Source organism: Abramis brama (genome assembly GCF_963993115.1).
Source record: "Abramis brama genome assembly, chromosome: 18".
Lineage (NCBI taxonomy): Eukaryota > Metazoa > Chordata > Actinopteri > Cypriniformes > Leuciscidae > Abramis > Abramis brama.
The window spans coordinates 14,632,889-14,656,765 of record NC_139980.1 but is presented as its reverse complement, the minus strand read 5'-3'; the positions used below and the strand labels follow the sequence as shown (position 1 = coordinate 14,656,765).

Below are 23,877 nucleotides of genomic sequence, written 5' to 3'. Positions count from 1 at the left end.
CTGTCAGAAAGGCGTATATATATAAATTACCTTTTTAAACAGCAACGTTTCACAGCTGTGTATTTAGGCTATTTATATCAGTAGATGATTATGAAAACATAAAATTAACTTTTAAAATAATAAACATAATAACAATAATAATACTTTTAATAGCGTTTTAATAGTTAATAGTAAGTAGGCTAATTGCACTCAAATTTAGTAAATAGGTCTCTTTATGTATTTAATGTATTATTTATTTACGTATTAGTAAATGTGCACATCATGCAGTCAAAATCACCAGATACTGCAGAATTAAAGGTATTTAATGGAGAAAATTGTTTCCTAATTTAGGCTACCTCCGTGATTTTCATGGATCGCTCTCGTGTAAAGTCTACCAATAGGCCGTACACAACTGCAAAAGGTTATTACTGTTATATTAATATTATTTGGCCCGAGATTATAAAAAAAATGTGAAGTAATTTTTGTAGCAAGTCTAAACTTCAAGTGTGTTACATGCTTTTCACCGCTAGATGGCAATGCTTCATCACTGCTGAGTTGGAGTTGCCAAGACCTGATTTGTTTTATATTGTAGAATTTTTTTTTTTTTATTATTATTTTTTTTTTGGATCAGACAGATATTAGAAAATAAATATATTACAACAATATAAGGATATAGGCTATAACATAAATTACAAAGTTTGACATACTGTGGCATTATTATTATTTCGTTTTTTTTTTTTTTTTTTTTTTTTTTTTTAGGTTTCCTGCAGGTTAGTCAAATGCTCCTTGTGCACCACACTTTTCTAGAGTCTCAGATCCTCCATTGAATTGGGGGTCAGATCTCTGACAGAGCTCATTGTCGACCAGCCATACCTCTTTGTTCTGGTGCTAGTCAGATGTTAATCTAACCTTTGTGGGTGGGATCATTGTCCTACAAAAAGATGAACTTCTTCCAAGTTTCCGTTTTTAACGACTAGTTCTTTTGCAGAACTTCCCTGCTTTTTAGATTTACTAGAGTTCTTATAGTGTTTTGGATTACAGAAAAACACCAGGATAAATGGTAGGCTATAATAAACAAAACAACAACAAAAAAACAAAAAAACATCAATTTAACACACACAAAATGTGAAACTGAAACAATCTGAAAATTGGTCACAAAACAAATGTATCCATTTATTTATTATTAGGCCTATATCCATTAAAATAATGAGTGAGTCAAAATACTACGTTTTTTTTTTTTTTTTTTACCTTGCATAATGGGTGTTACTCACATATAAGATTTATGAATAAAACATGGAATATCAAGGGATGATTTACTGAAGAAGGAGAGGAAGAAAAACATTCTAACTGGTCAATGTAACCCTCTTCCTATTTCTTCTGATGTGAATGAGATAACTGGTCTGGTGGTTACGATGTGTTTCCAGCAGTGGCCGCTAGGGGCGGTTGCAGCTCGTTGTGTGTGTTTGTATGTGTGTGTGAGTGGGTTAGTGAATGAGTGTGTGCTGAAGGGCCGTGGGCTTCATTCAGCGTGGCTCGGGACAGGAGAAGGGGGCTGAGCGCTTACTGGAGGAAAGGAGGTGGAGACCAAAGGAGGATTCATAAACAGGAGTTGATCTCCTAGTTTTAAAACGCCGCTCTCAGTTCAAACCTTCAAGTAGAGTAGAACTAGACCACACTCAGAACTCACTAACCGACCCAACACGACTGCTCTTTCACTGGACAAAGTTGAATGGACTTGATTGCACGGACAACTCATTGTTTTCATTGACTTTTCAGGACGTCTTCCCACTTTAGCCGGGACACTTAACTCTCTCAAACTTTATATACGACTCGTCCTTGCTGACAAGACCACTGAAACGAACCGCTGCAGTGAATCTCTGGGATTTTTAAAGGAGAAAGACGACTGGAGGAACTCTCTCAAATGCAAAACTATATGTATGAGAAAGCGATGGCACCCGAAACAAGAAACGGAGGAACATCCACGTTAAACAACAACGGCGTAGACAACAGCAAGAGGAAACTTTTGATAGCACTAGACATCTTCTGCCTAGTCCTGGGTGAGTGTCCCAACACACAAAAAGTTTGTAATATGCATATATTATGTCTAAAATCAATGAACCATTTTTATATATATATATATATATATATATATATATATATATATATATATATACATATTATTTATATATATATATATATATATATATATATATATATATATATATAAATAATATGTATGTATTATCTGTCTGTTTATTAGTCATCTCAAACTTGATCACAAAATGTACAAAAATACAGCATTCTGCAGTAACTGAGATCACAATATTAAGCTAAAGGTTAAATAAAAATGTTAGAAAATAAATAAATAAAATAAAAAGTTTGTACAGTTATATAAATGCATAAAAAGTACATTGTTTTGTATAGCATAATGCACCAGGTGGAATAAATGTTGACAATTTAACTGTTTAACTGTTAATCTATAGGAGATTATGTGAGCTGAATAAAATTAACTACTGTTTATTGAGATAATAAATTGTTTTTCATAATTTGCACTGGTATCTTAGTAAACAGAAGAATAACCGTTGCAGGCTCTTATCACAGCCTGTAGGATGGGCAAAGTTGGCACTGTTGTTGATGTAAACCCACTTGTTTTTTCTCCATGGGTTGTGTAAGAAACCTTATTTGGATTGCTTTAATGAGACCTTTCTCACTCATCAGATGAAGGAGGGAGTTATTGTGGCCCTTTTTGCGCCCTATTGACATCTTTTGAAGTGGCATATGAACATGCTTATTATGGTTAACCGATCACTTACATGTTACAGAATCATCTGTAGTCAAAACAAGTTCTGTAAACATGTCTTTACGTTCACAGCTTTTTATAGTTGTGATGCAGTCGATTTTTAGGCAGACCATCACAGCCATGTGCAGTTGATTTGGATCTGACGAGTTTATTATGACAGAGTTTATTTAGATTTGAAGTTCAGTACAGTCAACTGACCGTGACATACATACACACACAGTGATATCTGTAAATTGCTTTCAGGCGCATGTCTTTTCTTTCCAATTTTCTTTAACCCTATAAAGCTTACTGTGTCATACTTGATACACAAATTTCCAAGGGCTCTAAATTATCAACATATTCAAAACTTTACTCGAAAACGTTGTACTCAATCTACCACATGCCGTCTGTCGTTTGATTGACAGTATACTTTTTTTGTACAAATACAATTTCAGGTCCTATTACATGTCTTTTTGCTATGAAATCTTTACTGATTTGTATATATTTTATATATAACACTTACTTAATCCATACATAATTTTTTTTGAAAAATCATGCTAAAATGTGATACATCAAGCTTTAGAGGAACTTTTATTTGTATATCTATTACATTGTATTGCATTGCATTATATGTTTAGAGCCACACAATTTCATCTTACTTTTTAGCACTGAAAATATCAGAAATTGCACCAAACTGCATATTTTTTTGCTCAGTTCAAGCCTCTGAATAAGTGTTTTTTCCTCCTCAAGCATGAGCTCTATTCTCATATTCTCCCATATCATACTATATTAGGCCATAAAAGCTTGATGTATCAAAATATGATATTCAACCAAAACACTTTTTTTTACTACTTCGTAAACCAGGCTTTATAGGGTTAAAAGGAAAGCATGTGAGTTTTCGATGTGCTGTCATTCACAGCTTTCACCAGCTCAGCGTGACATTGGGAGCTTGATGAAAGTGTTGCCTATAGTGGTTAAAGATGTGCACTTGGTAACCTAAAGGTTTTAGGTTCAGACCCACAATAGTCGAACACAATTGTGCCTTCGAGCGATACATTTAACCCTCGATAACTCCAGAGGGATTGTACCTGGAATACCTCTACAGTAAGTCAGTATATTCGCTATAGGTGCCCTATTTGTCTCGTTTGGTTCAGATGCCTGGAAACCATCACAGCGTCGGGTTCTCATCTTTCCTCAAAGCCTGTCAGTTCGAACCCTCCTCCTTCAGAATGGAAGGATTAACAAACTTCAGCCCTCATCTTTACACATTCTTCTAGAAGAGACCCTCCAACCCCCCGCCAGCTGGCATATGCCTCATTTAACTCCAGCAACGGCATCATATCAACTTTCTCTCCCGCTTTTAGGGGCAGAACGAGTCCCGCTGCTTTTGTTCCCAGGAATGCGAAGTAGAATGGCTTAAACATGTCGCTTTAGAGCAGGTGGAGAGGAGGAATATCACTGATCCAACGGCGGTCCTAAATTAGAAGTTTACAGCGAGTTTGGTGACTAATAACTTCCTTTCGTCGCCGTATCGTAAATGAAAACGAACCCTCAGCTCTTCCTGTGCATGTTTTACGGCCTCTTTTAAATGCAACCAAAACGACACATGTTCTGTTATATAGACGCATAAACGCATGTAACGAATTCACTAAATTCGCCGTGCTTCAAAAGGAAGACATAAACAAACATGCTCTTTGTCATGTTTAAGATAGTGGGCTTGGTCTGTTTTTGGTGATCGTGGGAGGGGGGGTTTATGTGAAAGAGAGGAGACTCATTTGAAAAGGATGGCTGAAGAATGTCTCCCAGTGAATGGGCTTTGTTAGCGCTGAAGCTGCGGTTCATCCAATGATCAGGCACTTCAAGATCCATCTGTTGTGGAGATCTGTAGATTAGTGTGTTATCTCTTTCCCTTTCCCTGGATTTCTCTCTTGCACACTCACGGTCTCCCGCATCAGATACGGAGCTGATAACCTCCTCGGCTCTCGCTTGTCTGTTTTATTGCATTCGAATCCACTTCAACGGTTGGTGTTTACACATGCAGTGCATCCACACTCGGACCGATGCTTTTGTTCCTGCTCATTAGTAGTTTATCACTGTGTGCATTGTATCTGCAGTGTGTCTGATGCATTATGAATGTTAATGAAGCTTAAAAAGCAGCCAGACGGATTGTGTGTTTAGCGTTACCTCCTGTTGAGATGAAGCAGAGAGGCTGCAGCTCCGCTCATTAGCATACAGTAGTTATAGTAACGGGAAGGAGGCGTGTCTCTGACGGTCACCCCCACCCGAGGGTGTCTGGGGTGGTGGGTCGCACACATTCCTGCCCATGCCACTGATAGCTGAAATAGTTTACATACAGACACGAACACCCACCCAGACTGTTTCTCTCATCCGCACTGGCTTTACTGTTCGAGATGTCGGGTTTGCTTGTATAAAAATGGCTGTTACCGTAACTTGAATCTTATGAAGAACATATTCAGGTTTTAATTGCCCCCAAATCGAAAGAAAAAAGAAATTTGATATGTGTTAATATGTATATGAGTAAAAATTAAATGTAAAAATTAATTTTGATATATAATATATTATATGAAATAATGTGAATTTTTTGTATTTTGCAATTTATACATTATACGTTATATAACAATATATTAAATCATATATATTAAATTGGAAAAAATTAAATACAAATTAATATTTTTTTTTGTATTCTTATTTATATTTGAATATATATCTAATAATAATAATCATGTAATATACTATTAAATATTTATTTATTAGTATTATAACATTTTAATGTATTCCATTATATATTAAATAGTATATAAAAATGTATATTTTTTTATTTTATACTTTTGTTAATATTTTTATAATTTGTAATATTTAATAATTATTTATTTATTTATTTATTTATTTTATTTTTAAATGTATTTTTAGTGCTGGGCAACGATTAATCACGATTAATCGCATCCAAAATAAAAGTTTGTGTTTATATAATATATGTGTGTGTACTGTGTATCATTATTTTGACACACATATGCATGTACACATAATTTATATTATATATAAATATAAATATTTTATACGTAAATAACACATTTTTTCTTAAATATATACATGCATATGTGTGCGTATTTATATGTACAAAATAATTATACACAGTACATACACATATATTATGTAAACACAAACTTTTATTTTGTATGCGATTAATCGTTGCCCAGCACTATTTATTTTGCATTACCCTAATGCCAGTTGGAATGGAAATGAACATAATTGTCTTGCAAAATAGTGCCTAAAAAATGTATTGATCTGACTTTCTTTTTCTTTTCTTTCTTTTCTTTTTTGAATTTGGGGTGACTTGGACTTGCTCTTTTTGACAGGCTTAGTGAGATTCATCCTAATATGCAACACATAACATTGGTGCTTTCTGCTTGGTTAGCGATTAGTAGAAATGCTTGTTCGTGTGCTCATTGTTCATACCCCACAGATGCGAAGCATACTTGACTTACCAGTGACATTTAATCCGGTTTGCCGGTCTGAAAGGTTTGACCAAGCTGCTTCCTGGTACCTCTCTGGGGAGGCATCAATTCTAAAAGAGTTTTCTTGTTTACTTGTTGGAATGGAAATGAGAACTCAACTTAAAAACTAGATATCACCACCGTCAACAATCACCCTGAATTAAAACAATGTGTGAACGACCTGACTCTGGAGATCAAAGTGAAGGAAAAGGTTTCGGTCTCATGATTTCTGGTCAATTTTAGCTGCTGCTTTTAACTTCTCCTTTATCCGTGGCATTCCAGGAGGGCGATGGTAGAGTTATGGAGTGCCAGTGAACCCTTTGGGAGTCTCTCTCATTTAGGTCTGACTACATTAACCTCCACCTCTTAAGCTGAGAAGGTCTGGTCCACCTCTATAAATATTTTCCAGAATTTCTCAAATTCTTCATCGCAGACCGAGGGCGGCTTCCACTCTTGAAGTGACATCTGGTATAATTTTCGGTCGGTGTATGCAGGGGCAAACTCAGGAAAGGGAGGGAAGAGGAAAAGGTAGTCTCGCTAGGCCGCTCTCCTGTTTTCCCTCCCTCGCTCTGACTCTTTGCCCTAGGTGTGGCCAGCTGTGCTGTGAAATGTAATCCCCCCCAGTTTTTTTCGACATCGTTTCCCTGAGCCCCAAAGCCTCCCTCTTTCTCTCATTCGCAGGGTGTAATTGCAGGAGACCGTCTAAAGCTGCCACATGGCGTTCAGGAAAGACTTTGACCTGCCGTAGCTGTCAGTCAGATGGACTGATGGAGTCCTCCTGCAGTAGTGCTCCATTAACTTCTTCTGTTGCAATGTTTCCCCATCCCGTTTATAATAGTTTACATGTGTTTTGCACTTCTTTTCAGCAACTCTATTTAGTCCTCTTGGAACGGTCGCTCATTTTTACACTTTTCCTCCAATACTTCAGTTACATTGGTCTGTAGACATTTTTTACTATATGTTTATAGATGTATTTCTTATCTCAATACAAGACCTTGACCAAAAATTGATGCACCTCTTGATGGAAATAAATGTTTATGTTATTTCCATCAAGAGACGCATCAATGTTTGGTCAAGTTCTTGTATTGACAACGCAAGAGTCCAGAACTCTGTAACGTCTCCTCCAGCACATCCCAAGGACTTTCAATGAATTTAAGGTCTGGACTCAGAGGTGCCGATTCATGTGTGAAAATGATTCTTCATGCTCCCTCCCAACCATTCTTTCACATTTTGAGCCTGATGAATCTGGACACTGTCATCCTGTAATATGGCCATGATGTGCCTTCCTACATGGTTGTTTAAGAAATGAAAAGCTACAAAGACAACAAAGTTGTTATAAAGTGTTACCAAGAAAATCTAGCTTGGTGGTCCCTGGTTTGCCAGAGATTCGGAAATTACGCAACTCAAGTTGTTTAAAAGATCACCACGGCTCAACATACTGGAGCATGTATGCTGACTGACTGCTAGGCATCTTGTCCAATGATAACCTGAAGCATAAAGATTAGAGCTGGATAGAAAGTCGACATTTAGTGAGACTTATTTCAGACAACCTTCCTGCAGATCGGTCCTCTGTGGCTTTTTCCAGCCACTTTACATCAAGAAAATGACAAAAGAAATGGCCGTTTCTGCATGTTACGTAATGAGGTGACATATTAGACGATAAAATAACACCTCTGCCATAACTAAAAATCAAGCTGGGTCCGTTGATACTTAAAACAGGATTTCAGAAGTCTGAATGAGAAGCTGCTACGGATCTTTGGAAAGTGATGTTAGGAGTCTCTTGGCTCCTGAGGGAGCTGTATTTTGTAATAGTCAGCATTAAGGCTGGAGGGTTACAGTGTGATGCAGGAATGGTTTCCATATGAGTGCTCTTGGAGTACAGTAGAGTCATCTGGGCCTCAGATGGAGTCACAGACTGCCTCGCCTTGCCTCGGCTTCACCGCTAGTAATGACGCTGTCAAAACATAGTGCCCACGCTCTGTATTTGTGTATGTCTAAGTGCACATGTGCAGTACAATGTCTTTGACTATTTGTTCAAGAACCTGCGAGGGTGTTTGTGTATGTCTAAGTGTGTGTGTGTGTGTGTGTGAGTAAGAGAGGCTGGTTTTTGAGGTCGCTGCCATGTGATTTAATTACAGGCTTGTAGAGTTTATGCGACGAAGTGGGTTGCCGTAGGTAGCAATTAGACAGGCAGACATGAGCATGAGTGACCATCAGCTGGCTGTTTAGACTGTGTGTGTAGACTGTCGGGTATAACTTTATTACATCCAGAGGGTCTCTTGGATTGTGTACTCATGATAACACACTCTTCGGTTTCGTTACGGTCACTAAATTCCTCAGAGTGTAGACGCTGTTCTCTGTGATCAGCAGCCGCATATCTCTATCAGTTTACGGCTCTCTGTTTGCGCTCAGAACAATAGCGTAAGATCTTCAGGGGTGTGGAATCAAGTATGAGGAACCCCTGCTGGTTTGTAAGCCTCTCTATGAGTAAACACACAAACGATTTGTTTATTTATTCTCAGTGTAATTCTAGTCTATTTCCTTTCACTAGTCTATATTGTATCCTGTTAGCTATTGTTTCAGCAAACGAGGCATTGTGTGTGTAGGAGTCCGTGGGACACATCAGCTGTAGCTGTCACAGCGGAACAATCATCCTCAGTTCGCTTAGCTTGATTATAATTCTAGGGTGTTTGCAGGATTTTTTCTGGAGTGTGTGCATGTTTTCAGGAATGGGATTTCTTTAAATCCAGTGTGGGCATCTCATCTAGCACCGAAGGGCCAAGGGTGACTTCAGCCACCCTCACACGACAAGCGCTCTTTCACTTTTTCTGGGTCATATGGATTAAGTCCTGGGTGCTTGGCATTCCTGAGTGTAAGCCTGGCTGGCCCTTAAAGGGCAGTCACCCTTCGCGCATTCATATGCTAATGAGACCTGTGTCACCAAAGCTAATTCTAATGTGATGGATAATACTCGATATAGCTCTAATGTGGTTTTTGGTTTTAGTTTGGTGCCCCTATAGAGAAGGAATTTTCTTAAAGTCCATGTTGCAGGTTAACCACCACTGTCGATTAATGGGTACATAAATCACTCAAGATATGTATATCATTTTTAAAATGTCATAAAAATGGTCTTAAAGACCAGTTTTTTACGTTTTTGGTATTAACGGGTTTTTTTTACGCAATTCGGTGTGATGACGTCACGTTGGGGAGAAGTGGAGGAAAGGTAGCCTCAGCCTAGTATTATGGTGCGTTCAAGTCATCTCGTATAGATCGTATTTACGAGTTAAACGCAATTGAACGCCACCACAATGTCGTAAATACTTAATAATTAAATGCATGGTCCGAGGAGAATGAGTGGAGAGTTGGTGAAGTGTCCTGGTGAGTTCATTTAGCAACACAGCAATGAGCACTGGAGCTAGTCTACCATAGAGTAAAAAATAGTCTATGAGCAGCAGTGCACTAATGGCACTTTTTTTTTTTTTTTTTACTGTCATTGAATAGCACCGAGCGAAAAATCAACGTTTTCTTTATATCTAGTAGAAGTGATCATGATGTTAGTTCAGATAAGTACCGCTAACCTTTGTTATAGTGTTGTAGACGTAGTAGCCTACAGGTAAACTTTGTCTTTGTCATCTAGAAATAGAAGGCATCATGCTAGCTATATGGGCGTTTCTAAGCGTTTATCTCTTCCGTAGCCGCCGCGTGTCTGTCGCTGTGTTTGGCAGGTGCTTGTGTGAGCGCCGGCGGTGCCGTCCCATGGAAACTGCGTTAGAAAGCTTGTGCTGTAGGGAAGTGAGTGCGTTTTGTCGCTGGTCGAGGAGCTGACCCAGCGACCAGATGTGACGTGCCCCACTCAGCATCCAGAGTTTTTACACTCAGCACAAACACAGTAGTTCACCATTGTCAATCTACCTACTATATATTTCTATATATGTATCTAACTAGCTGCTAGCTATATATGCTAACGTTATGCTATCTGGCTGTCTGCCTATCTCTCTCTATACTAGCCTATCTATCTCTCTATCTCTCTATCTCTCTATCTCTCTCTGTCTATCTATGTCTATGTATTTATCTATTTATCTATAATCTGAATACTCTCGTCTCGTCTACTAAGTTACTCGTCTCTCTAGTCACTCTCAATGCTCTCAAGGCGGGCTTTATTAAATTCTCTCCCCAACGTGAAATAATGCAATGCATTGTGGTGGAAAGGAGAATTGCAAACCGCTGTAAGATAGTACCTACTTTTTCGTATTATATTCCATTTTGTGATACCCAACAACATAAAATACAATGGATAACAGTTTAAATGTTTATTACCAACAAGTAAATTGCACAAATTCGTTGAAAAATTAACCCTGCAACACGGCCTTTAAGCATTGCAACTTGATTTCTTAAAGATGAAGAGTGTAATATCTTGAAAAACTAGGGGGAGAAGGGTGGGGCTACGAGGGATCGATGTAAATCAAATTAGCATATTAATTAAAAATAAAATGCATATGTGCTGTTTAAGCAGATGACTCATTTCAGTGCATTTATATAGAGCAATGTTGTTAAAAATAAGTTTTCGTTAAATTAAATAAAATATTAAATGAAAAACTTAAAAACTTAGAAATGTTGCCTTGGCAGCTAACTGAAATTAAAAGTTTGTTTAAGTTACTAAAACCCGATAAATATACATTAAAGCAAAACAGAAATGTTTGATGAAAACAAACTAATAAAAAATGACAAGAGCATGAAACAAAATTACTAAATAAAAAAAATACTTAATACATATTATATTATATATAAATAAATATAAATCATATATATATATAATTGCAATTGGGTTAAATGCTGTTAAAATTAGTCCATTTGGTGATGTTGGATCTGTGGCATTGTAGTTCGGGCATTCAACTGAACTCATATGGGAATATTAGCTTGAGTCTAGCTTGCAACATTTCCCAATCCCATTCCCCTCTTCTCCCCATAATTTCCTTTCTCTGCAAGTAAAACACTTGATACATGATGAATGAACACACATGTATCACTGCCTCAGTGTGTCTGTACGTTTATAGAGCTGTTTTGTCTTTCTTTCACTCTGGGATGTTTCCTGGTGGGTGGAGTAGGAGCAGAACAATGCTGTGATCATTTACACCTTCACTGTTATTGCTACTGTCTCATTGCAGAAGCACACACCCACAATAAGATGTGTAGCTTACACGGACGTGTCAATATATATATTCACTCATAAACTACACAATAATAAACACATTTAGACAGTTTCAATGATCTTACTCTCTTACACACCACACCAAAAGCCTAAATGCAGCTCTCACACTAGAGTGGTAGAGTGTAGATTGCTATTTTCAGATACTTTGGTTGTAGTGTTAAGTCCATGGTGGGTCTTTCTCTTGAGCTCCAGGGCAGGGTGGGAGATGGGAGCAGTTCCTGGGCTCTACCCCAATGAAGATGCTCACGGCAGGCTGTGGTGGCCTAGGTTAACCAGGATCATGACACACCACTGACTCCAGGGTCTGTGAAGTGGGCGGAGGGGATGAAAGGATTGATGGAGAGAAAAGGAATACTCCTGCGGTCCTAAGAAGCCTCTTCTCCTGAGCTACAGGGGTTTATTATGTTTTATTGGCCTCGGTAAATGCCAAAAAAAGAGGCAGACAGATAGTTGATGTTCATTTGTTTAATTGCGCTCTACTGTGAGAAGAAAAAAAGCTGGGTTTGACCTTTGACCTAAGGAAACTGGCCAGCAGTTGTGCACCTAAAGGCAAAGTAAACAGACCTACCAAAGAACGTGACACACTTGGCAGAGTTGACATTTTTTAGGGCTCTTTGCTGCTTGATTTAGTGGTATCTCTAGACATTTATTTTGACATGTTAGGCCTTTTTATTACATGATATAAATAAACAAAGAAACACTTATTTTCTTAGAAGAAACCACTGTAAATTCAATGTATGTGTCCTCATGTCTTCTTTTAGTGAAATATATTGTTTGTCGGTCTCCTCAAGGGGCTGTTTGTGCGTGGGGAAGAGATTAAAAAGGTTAAATTACAGAGTAGCTTTGACACGTTTTCATTACGCCACTGTGCACTGTGATTTTACTCTTGATGGGTGATATGTTTATATATTTATAATTTTAATAAACGTCTCTTTCAGGAATGTTTGTTAAACACACAGACAGTTTGTCTTGAAGCTCTGTTAATAATTTTTCTCTAGTAAACACGTTTGACGATAAGAATTACTGCATCCCAAATCAGTATTTTAAAGCTAGTAAGCTAAAGGGGCTTGGATGATAACTTTTTCAGTATATCTTCTTTTTCAGCTATGTTACCCACAACCCCTTGCGCGACAGAAATAGATTTCTCTTTTTAGGTTTTCAGTTAATGTATAGTCCAGAGGAATGCAGGGTTGAAGCTGACACATAATTTTTCGATATGCATTCACCTGAAAGTTATGATACTGTACACAAGTATGCATACTGAAACAAAGCCCTATGCTGAATTTGAAATCTTCCCCTGTATACACCCTTAAAGATAAAGGTTCTTTATTGGCATTGATTGTTCCATGAAGAACCTTTAACACCCATGGAACATTTCCACTGCATTAAAGGTTCTTTATAGTGGGGGAAAAAAAGGCTCTTCAGACTATTATATTGTTCTTTAAACCTAGAAAACATGGTTATTTTAAGAACTGATCACTGAACGGTTCTGAGGGGAACCAAAACCTTTGGAACCTTTATTTTTTAAGAGTGTAATGTAGTCCACTTGAAAGAGTGAATGAAAACAAGTGAGCAAATTTGAACACTGAGAGGGCCAGAAAGGTTGTGGACGCCATCTGCCGAGACACAAATTCATTCGGCGTGAGCCTCACAGTAGGTTTTCCCGAGCCGTTTAGTGTACATTGGTACCTCAAAATAGTGAATTATGTAAGGGTATAGGTGCAATTTCAGACACAATTCTAGTGTTTTGCATACAGTGCTATCAGGCCCCCAAAAGGCTGCCCACTCGGATGCCCATGTGAAAAGGCATGACCCTGGCGTCGATTTTCGTGAGTAAAAATTGCTGTGCGTAAGCACATGTTTTGAACTGGGGCCCTGCCCCAGAGCCTATCTAATGTATTGAGAGAGTGAGAAAGGTAGGATTGCCAATGAGCACAGCTTTGCTGACCTCAGCAGCTTGCATAGACAAAGCTAACTGAGCGGCGCTGGTGTGTGAGATAGCAGAGAACACAGTGACAGCAGTGGTCCCTCGCACATACAGTAATGAAAAACACAGTGAAGTCTCTGACATAAACAAAATAAACATTCACATGTCGGTTTTTCTTCCAAATTTGTCCTAACCAGGGATGATGTAGTAAAGAATGGTCCTGTAATAAGTGACAAACAATTTGTCAATTTCTTGTTTTTTATGTTGCACAGAGTGCCTCTGGCCAAGGTGAAATGTTGTTGGTCCAAAATTGCGCTTCATATAGCTGAATGATTAATCATATTCAGATTAGCTGCAGTTTTGTTACTTTGCGCCAACTTTTTGGAGACAACATAATACACACTGCACAAAAAGTAGGCAGTGTATAGTGTGGGCGAACTGATAGACACAGATATTATTAGTATTGATGATTTAACTGGGTAGGTCAGATGGAAATGGGGTTAGTATGTCTGGGTTGAACTACATTGATCTGTATCGGACCGTGTTATTCTGTTTATCAGAAATAGTCTCTTTCTGACATGAATATCTGTAAGTCATGGGTATAGGTTTAGTGTGCGGGTCACTGCTTCTGTACCACAGTGGGGGCAAAAGAGAGGCAATGTGCAGGGTGCTACTGAGACCAGACCACACATTCCAGAGGTCAGGGCTCATGGGTCAAAGGTGACAGAGAACGTTAATCTCCCTGTGTGTACTTTTGTGTGTGTTTTAGTGTGTAGTCTGGGTGGGTTTTGTGGTATATGTGTCTGGGAGCCAGAATGGATATGTTTGTGTGTTTCGGAAATGTCAATCAAGTTTGAAATGTATCTCTGACTTCTGAAGAATCCCACACAGGGCGTTCTCATTCCAGTGAGCAAGTGCAGAACATTTTATAAATGGCATGTCCTCACCAAGGGGTCAAGGTCTGACCGGTTAGCATGGCTTCGGGATGTAGGCCCTACTAAATACAAACCAAGTTATGCTAAGGCCCTGTCCCAAATGGCACACTTGATCAGTCTTGCGGACTTGCATTTCTTGGAATGCCATTAAGTCCACAAAGCTGTAGGGTGTCCCATTTGTTGCTTTGTGCTTCAATGCACACTTTTGCTAGTGTAGACTCAGGGGAGCACCGCAAAGGGTTAGGGTGCCATTTAGATCAGTGCTTAACTCTGGGAAAGTCACTAGTGAAATGTTTGGGCGCTTGTACATTCTTGTGGTGTAATAAGGCACCACATCCGATTTGTCATGACGCAATTTCCTGCTGCTATAGAGTAATTATTAATACGGTTTAGGTGTTTGGTTCATAAGTAATTGCCTCTAGAACTGAGCATCTGTGAGCAAAATTGGCAAATTTCAAATCAACGACTTCCAGAGGGTCCTGAGCCAGCTGAACAACTGCTGATAAAGCTTTCTCCAGGTATTATAGACCTTTGTCCACACACACTCTGATCTAAATATACAATGTGCTTCATGCTGTAGCATTGCATTAGATTTCAATGGCCACCCTCACTTCCTCTTGCCCCGTCTCCCTCCCTCATTTACCTTTCTCCCAGTAATTAATAAAGTCCTCCTCTTACATTTCCCTTGTTCCCAGCAGGGGTGGATTTCTCTTTTGTGTTCGGCTTCAGTCTTTCAGCCAGTGAGAGTCTCATGAGAGCTGGCAGTGAGCCACTCATTCTCAACAGATTCCCACAGGGGTTACCGTGCCCGTTCTCTCTCACTCTGTATCCTCCACAGGCTCTCGCATTGTGTGAAGGCCCTGGCCACAAGCCCTTTGCAGATCACCAATGATAAAGCCATCAATGGAGCTGAGAACTAAACAAAAAACCCTCACGTCACCCGTAGTGGCCTCAGAGGATATGCTTGTATCTAAAATGATTATTTTCTTGCATACTGTCATGTGTGCATTGTTTCCTCAAGGTGTAGTCCTGATTGTTGCCATTGTAGTTTGAAAACGTTGGAAAGGTCTTTCCTCATATCAGGTTTGTTATGAATCAAGTTCACCCCAGACTCCTTGTGTCTAATTGGGACTCAGGTTACATGTTCAAGGGTGTGTTGACCAACATGTTCTCCAGCCAAGAGTTACAAAACAACCTGAAGTGCTGAGAACAAAGTTCTGACCAAGGAAGTCTATAATACCTGGAGAAAGATATGTTAGGATTCCCATTCATCTCAAAGGCAGTTGAGTTGGCTAATGATGTTAGCTATGCTATCCAACCAAACCTTGACATCTTAGTTCTGGCACACGTTTCACAAGATGCTAAATGTTGACTGTAAATTAAAACTCCAGAAGGTGCCATTCATGGATCAACTTCCTGCACAATCTATCTAAAACCATTTCCTTCTTTTATTTAATGTATAGTTATGTAATTAAAGCCTGGTGTTGTCTGACTCAAGGGGTCAATGAGCAATTTGGCAGATAAGCTCATGCAAACTTTCATAAAGAGCATGTAAAACACCCTTGCTTAGCTTACATCATATGACTAGGCCTTTCCCTTTGCATCCTTTAAGCGTTTCTTTGATTCGTGACATTTGTTTTGTGGTATCTCTGCCCACTAGTTACAGGAAGACTTGATACGCATGACAGGGTCTCACATTATGGAGACTTGGCTAGAATGTATTGTGGTAATTGTGGTCTCTATTTCAGAGTATCTCTATGTATTCTTTCCACCACATTTACATTTTTTTACTTCTTGTTAGCTTACCTCAGGCCTCCATCACACATGCACAGTCACGCTACATCTGTGTTCTTACCTCCTGTTTTACTGCTGATCTAAGTTGGTTCTGCTTTGTGTATCTAATGCACTTAAATGTGTGTGTTTTATTGTGTTTGTGCTTTTGAAAGTTTATTCAAAAGAGAGTTTTGACACCTCAGAGTTAGGACCTCTGAGTGCACTCCTTGTTGGAGGCCAGAGGGCCCCTGTCAGGAGAAGGCCTTTCCTGAATATGCATTTCTTCACAAAGCTTTATTCCTTTTCACCAGTGAATCTTTGTCCCAACAATGACAGATCGGTCTTTAATAGTCATTCACTGCTTCTGCTCCACAATGCAGTTCACTTTCACCCCATCATGCAGTCATTACCACTACTTACTTTCGAGCAAGAAGCTTTGAAGGAAAGGTCAAACATTTCAGATATTTCTTACTGCAGGTTTGCTTAAGTCCAAATGGTTTAAGGTTCCGCATCAGATAGCCTACCTAATAGGTAGAAGTCTAGTTATACCAAATCATTTTTTTTAAGGTTTGCGCCATCAGAAAATTGTTTGTTTGAACAATCCGATCAGCCAGACAGCAACAATGGGTGTTTAACAACAGTGGCATTAGATTGGGGTGTGACTTTCTTTTTGACATAACCAATGGCATATGGGGGATAATTTTTGAAATTCTGTTAGTGACAGAAATTACTCTTCATCTTTGATAAGTTGTTTAACAAGTTTGGATTTACATTGTGTGGTTCTGTCAGACTGCATTACTTCCAGTGACGTTTTTCTAGTGGCCGTGACCCAGTTGAAAAAAAAAAAAAAAGCAATCAAAGCTGTAAGCATTATGCCACAATCTCTCACACATTTTTGCAAGTGAACAAAATATCTGTCTATGTAATCTTGCAGCAGACACACAAACACATTTTTCCTCCAGGCTTTATGACTGTGTAACCAGCCACCAATAGTCAATTGTCTCCAATAAGAATCATCCCATTTCTTACATAAACATTGATTTCTAGAAATTATTTCCATTCTGGCCTATCAGCAGCTGTGGTTCAGTGAAGAGCTGGTTCAGTGGTTGCCAGTAGCGACTGACTGGTGTCTAGCCGTTCCCCTTCTGAGAGCAGAAAGGCTGCATGCCCACATCTGATAACGCAAATAGAAAAATTTCCCCCACAATGCACCACTCTACCACCCACTCATAATTGTTTTGTGAGTGTGTTTGGTGTATGCGTGGCGCTCGGTCCCAATAGATTTTGGACCCATTGTTTTTCATTACGCTCATATTGAGCATTAAGTCAGAGACTAAATGGAGAGTTCATACGCACTGAACCCAGTGGCAAAGAGCCACATGACAAACTCTCTGACCAGGTGGGGTGGGGGGGTGGCGGTCTGTACTCCCTCATTATATCTTTGTTTAATATATGAAAGTAATGTTAAAATTGTCAAATATTAAAGCAAATTTTTTTTTTTAAGTTTGCAATACTAATGTAACTGATTTAAATAACACTGAATAACCGTTCATTTACAATTTAGACATTTATTAGACAAAATAGACGTTTGTGAGAAAAACCCATTGAGATGAGAACAGTACACATATTCTGAATAACAGTGGTACCCTGACAACCACAAAAGTCATTGTATAATTTGCACATTGCCTTTCACAATTGAAATTTGGTGAAATCCGAGTAAATTAAATTTGTCTTGATAAGGACATTGGTCTGTTTGGCATAAGTCAAGCTTTTAATATTTTTCACATGGTTTCCCTGACATGAGGATTTGATAAGAGCTGTTTAATTTAGACAGCTACCTCTTTGTCTCTGTAGGTCACCACTCACCACTCTTTAACTGTGGCCATGGGTCCATTGTGAATCAGACTGAATTTATTTCAATTTAATTAACTACGCACAGATCACAGTCCTCCCTTCCCTCTTTCTTTCAGTCTCTCATAGTTACTGTTGTACCAGGAAGTTTAAGTAGAGAGAGTTACAGTAGATAAAAAAAACATTAAAAAAAAAAAACATTAATTCTTGTCTCAGCCTCAGTTTGTCAGGTTTGTGGCATTAAACCTTTGAAAGATCTTCATCAGCTTTGTTTGAAGCACTTCAGAACAAGTTAGCTAGATGTTCAGAATTCTTATATTAGGTCTCTTAAAATGGTCTGTAAGAGATGATGAGATATGGACCACATTCAAACCTGTGTCTCTTACATAAGCACCACGGCTCAACACTTAACAGCTTGTCTACCTTCAAGTTTTTTGAGTGTGTTGAGTAAAGCTGCTCTTCAGATTGTGTCTCTTGGAATGAAGATTGTCCTTTATTGCTGAAGAGTGAGAAAGAGTAAGAGAAGAATGAGGAGAGTCTCAGCACACTAGGCCTCTCTCGTGGTGATGACATGGGCGGTAGAACAACGGCGTGCTGGCATGATGTGGGCTCTCTGCCAACATCATTGGGCACAGACAGAAGGCTATTCACTAACACATGGAATTAATGTGGAGGTCTTCACAAACACACACATTTCAGAACTATTTAGCTAATACAAAACATATTTAATCTCCCCTACTACAAAAGTTTTCTTTTCTTTTTTACTGATTTATAAATCATAGTTTTTGTCTACTTTTCCAGTGAGAAAAAAAATCTTTAAATATAAATAGATATTAACAAGTAACAAAATCTCATACAACATTAAGAGAACACATGTAACAAATTTGTTAACCATCTGCATACTTATGCAGATATACACACACCCTGGCAGAAATAGAAACGGTATGCGTTGTCTGTATGTTAACATGCATGCGCATATGATGAAATATGATCGCCAGCACTTGGCTTTTTCCAGACATTCTAAGTGTATTTGGCCTTGTGGTCAGAGCAGATCTGAAAACATCACAAGCAGTGCCAAAAAGGAATGTGCGTCCATGTCTGCATGTGTTTCTGCATCCATACCCTAGGTCCATGGATTTCCTCCACCCAGTCTCAAACCCCGGGATCGAATTGGCTAAGCAAGTTTCTTTGACCGTCCCCAACTCAAGCACCTGTGAGAAAACCCTACAAACTCCCAAAGCCCTTTATTTTTGCAGGTGTTAAAAGTGTCTACAGCCTTTAATTCCAGTATTGCTTATTCGTCTGAAAGCAGAAAAAGGACAGAGGTGTTTGACCACATGTAAATGAAGTAGCTTATACGTTGTACACAACCTTATGTCTAAAAACCACAACATGATGTTCCTTTGAACATGTTTGAATATTATTTCACTCTGCACTTAAGACTTTGTCCAAGTATTTGGAGGTTGAGGAATAAGTAGATTTTCTGTTAAAGAAAAGCAAAGAGGCCCTGAGGGTAGATCGAGGAACGTTGTTTTTCGAAACGTGCTTGTTCCCAGTGGTATGATCTTACATATATACATTCATACAATAAACCAAACCTTTAATATGTATGTGTGAGTATGTGTGTGTTAGAACGAATCAGTCACCACGGATGCAGTGTCCTCTCTCACCAACCACAAAAAACCCATACGCCCCCTTCTCTCTTTTGCTCCAAACACCATTCCAGACATTTGGGTGGTCGGCGTAAGCTAAGCTTTGTTTTTCTTGCTATTCACACATTTTACAATCCTTCAAGGGGAACTTTTCAAAGCTCCCACCACAACTTTGAGTCTGATGTTTAGTTTGCTTTGATTTGAAAATATGTATTTATTTTCCCCGCTGTTGGCTAGATGATGACAGCTGACGTGTGTTTTGCAGGACGTGTGACATTTTAATGAGTCGGCCATTTTGGGCTGAGTTCCCAGCCTGGCATCTATCCCTTTCCTTAAAGAAAAAATACACTGGTTTAGATGCATACCAAACTGATGTGCATGTAGTTTGTTGTCCATACCAAGGGAAACCCTCCTCAGCATGAGTCTTCAGTCTTTTGCTTTCAACCACAAAAAGTGTCTCCATTATAGTTCTCTCAAGAAGCAAGACATGAACCAAAATGTTATGAAAATGTTTTAGCAAAACCACAAGTGAACCTGAAAAATCCATATAATCTGTCTCCAAAATGTCCACATACAATCTCTCTTCCAAACCCTAGTGAGCCGCCTACCTAGAAAGCATCATGGCCTTACTCCCAATCTAAGTTCTTCCAAATAGCCAACAACATTATGGTACCTCCAACTTGTTTTGGCTAAATCCTTAAGCCCAAACTATACTTTTTTTCATATTTTATGTTTTGTATATTTACAAGTGTCAAAGTATTGTTGTTAGCTTAGCAACATGCTAAAATCAAACTTTGTTATTTGTGTGATTGTTCCAATAAAAAAAAAATTAAAAAATCAACTTTAAGTGTTTGTGCTGCCTTAAAAATTTACGTTTAGGCAACTTAAATATCCAAGTTGTAACAAGTACACCTTCACATTTCATGTTGACTAAACTTAAAATTTAAGGCAGCATGAACACTTTCTTTTCTTTTAAGTTTAAACAACTTTATTTTTTTTACAGTGCAGGTTTCTTGATTGATGCAAATGTAGGAAGCAAGACGGCTCACTAGGTTTGGAAAAAGACTTTAACAAATCACACTGATCCCGAATTTCCAAAATTCTGAAAAGCACCTATAACCCTTGTTCTTGTTAAAACCCAACATTACCCTTTACAATTTGAATCCCTCAATAAAACTAGCCTATAAAACCAAAGAAACATGGAATGCTAGACTTTGATTGGTTTGGTGTTCATTGTAAGGTCTTATCTGTAATGAATTAGTTCTCTGAAGCTCTACATACAGTATTGTTTGCGTTAGAGCTTTGCTTAATGGCGTTAGGCTGCATTGTCTTTAGCTGTTAAGCTACTTTGCACTGACAATAGCACTGAACCCGAGCAAAAGGGAAGGGAATCTTCTCTTGCTATTGTGCTGCTTCGCAAATTACTTAATTAGCAAACATGCAAACTGTCACTTCAAGACAATGTGTATTAGATACACAGTACATTATGTGTGCTCTGTGAGGTTTTGTGTACACGGCTCTTGTAGTAGCAGCACTTTAAGCTAATGCTTTGTTTAGAAGATTAGATAAAGGCTAGAAGAACTTCCTAGTTTGCCTGTTGGTGTCGATTTTAGTTTACAATTCATTTCATCAGTTCTTCAGTCGTCCTGTTCCTTTTACATCTAATGCTATTTTGCTTAGTTTTAAGGCTTTTTGCACTTAGCTTTCATGCTTTTTACACTGCAATCAGTATATATATATTTTTACAATAAAAACATCTAAAAAAATCCTTTATACAAGATCAGTTTACTTGAGATGCAATATTTAGTTTCATAGAATATATCTTGAATTAAGTTTATTTTTCCAACTCCACTGGCATTTTTTTTTTTTTTTTTTAAGCATTTATAAATCAGAAGTATGCTTCAAAACAAGAAAAGAAAATTGCCAGTGGCCAAAAAAAACAAAACAAAAAACGAATACTGATTTTGCAGTGTATTTTTCACTATATATTATGCTTCATGAGCACAAGTCATGTGAAACATCCCTGCCCTCTCAGGTAAGTGTGTATCATGACACGCCCTATGGGGTCTGTGTGTGTTTTTTGCGTAGTCATGCTGCCTTCGATGGTGTTGCATAAATCGACAGTGCAGCCGTACCAGCGAGGGTTCTACTGCGCGGACGACAGTATCCGCTACGCCTATAAAAGCAGCACTGTGCCTTCTTCTGTGCTGACAGCCGTGGGCCTCCTCCTGCCCATTGCCAGCGTAAGTGCCCCACAGAGGGGCCTCAGACAGGGGACATGGGGCCAGGCGAGTGGGGCGACTGCATGGGAAATCAAGTCTTTTGAGAGAGTCATTATATTTTATAGCTGTTATATAGCAGAAACTGCTAGTGCACTGTACCAATCATAGGCAGACATCAACTATATTTAGTCGTGCACTCTCTCAGAAACCGAGCTACCATGTCAGACCCCCCTCCCCTGCCTGGTTTTTCCCATAATCCTCGGTTGCCGTGTGCTGTGCTATGCTGTGCTGTGCCGCTACCTGCGTGTGTCTTTCTGTGACTGACCTGAAATCTCTCTCTCTTTATCTCTCTCCCCTCTTCTCTCTCTCTCTCTCTCTCTCTATGTGTGTGTGTGTGTGTGTTTCGCTGTAGCTGGCCTGCCTTTCCTGATAATTGAAACTAGCACAATCAAGCCGTATCATCGCGGGTTTTACTGCAGTGACCAGTCCATCCAGTACCCGTATAAAAACGGGGACACCATAAGCGATGCCGTGCTCTGTGCCGCTGGCATTCTAATTGCCATCCTCTCTGTAAGTTATTCTCTTATATATACATATAAATCTACCACTGATTCATATAAACTTCCCATCTACATCCCTCATCCCCTATTAGATCAGTAGAATAACTGTAGAAATAAATAACTTTATAGCAAAGAATCCTACCCATAATCCTCTTTAAATCCATTAACCAGTCCACCCCATCCCATCTTTTCATTTAAAATATTTGAATAACTCAACATCAAGGGATTTATCATGGTCAGGGCTATCTCTATCTCTCTTTCTGTCTCAGTCTCATTCTCTTTTTTTCTGTTCCGTCTTTTTTTGTCTGCATGTTTTGTGATGTATTGCTCTTTTTTGTGTTTTTGACTTTTTTTCTCAAAAAAGTTATTCTCAAAAACAGCAATGCAAAGTTACTGTTAAAAACTAAAGCTAAATAAAATGAAAAACTTGTTAAAAAGACTCACAAAAATTTAGAGTGTAGATCCATCTGGATAAGAGAATAAACTGCCCTACTGCTGCTGAGGTGTTGAATTAGTAGACATTCACAGATTTTGTGACAGCTGGCGAAGGGTTAACCTCTCACAAATTAACCTAATCACCTGCAGGACACATGTAGGACAAAGAACAAGAAAGAATGCAATGTCAAACCAGTGAAACTTCAAAACACTGTCTCAAAACAAAAATTCAACATCCCAGACAAGCCCCTTGTGGAATAAAGTAGTGAAGATGAGTGAAGTGGTCTTAAAGTACGAGCCCCTGAACACTGGCATGATCCTATATTGAGTCATGCGTGCCTTACTGTCTGAAGTAGACATGTTCCCATGCTCAGCAATTCTCATGATTAAAACAAGGGCTGTGTGTGCATATATATATATATGTGTGTGTGTGTGTGTGTGTGTGTGTGTGTGTGTGGCCACCCCTCACACAGCTGTAGTTAATTAGCAGTGTCTCCAGTCCTAGTTTGGTTAGGCCTCAGGGAAGGCAGCCCCACTCTTCACTACCAACACAACAGCGTTCCACTTCAGTTTAAAGAGGGAAAAAAAGAGAGAGATAGTAAATATTTCATTAAGGCATGGTTTGTGTACTTCATAGCCCACGCCTCTCTTCTCTAATTTATGTCCTATTGGTTTCAAATGGTGCAGACCTCCCCATTTTAAAATCCCATGCTCTAACTGCTCATATGAAAGCCATAACCTTTAGAAACATAATATGTTCCATATCATTAAAATATCACCAGCAATAGGCAGGCCATGCTCAGTCATAACTCATGTTACTCGTTCCCTCATTTCTTTCACTCAATTCTTCTTGCTTTTTTGATTAGTGTGCTTTCCTAACTGCAAACTAATTTTGCATGTACATCTAACCTCACCCTGCATGTCCATGACCTGACCACTGAAATCTTGTGATATTATACAGTGACATGTTAATGTTTGTGGTGACTTCACAAATTTACCCTAATTTTATGATGTTACTGTCATTTTAGCTCTGTTCCAAA

At 38.7% G+C, this 23,877-nt stretch overlaps 1 protein-coding gene across 2 annotated transcripts in view; it reads left to right on the top strand.

The window, feature by feature from the left end:
- Positions 1 to 1,434: 1,434 nt before the first annotated feature.
- The window catches only part of plpp3 (phospholipid phosphatase 3), a 38,598-nt gene continuing 16,155 nt past the window's right edge, over positions 1,435 to 23,877 (top strand). Inside the window, exons 1-2 of one of the 2 annotated variants that reach the window (XM_084090594.1) lie at positions 1,435 to 2,036; positions 21,709 to 21,863. In XM_084090594.1, the coding sequence (XP_083946720.1) occupies positions 1,901 to 2,036; positions 21,709 to 21,863 (291 nt within the window). In that variant the 5' untranslated portion in view covers positions 1,435 to 1,900. Of the gene's footprint in view, positions 2,037 to 21,708; positions 21,864 to 22,254; positions 22,413 to 23,877 lie in introns of both variants that reach the window. The other variant, XM_084090593.1, reaches the window with a different exon arrangement.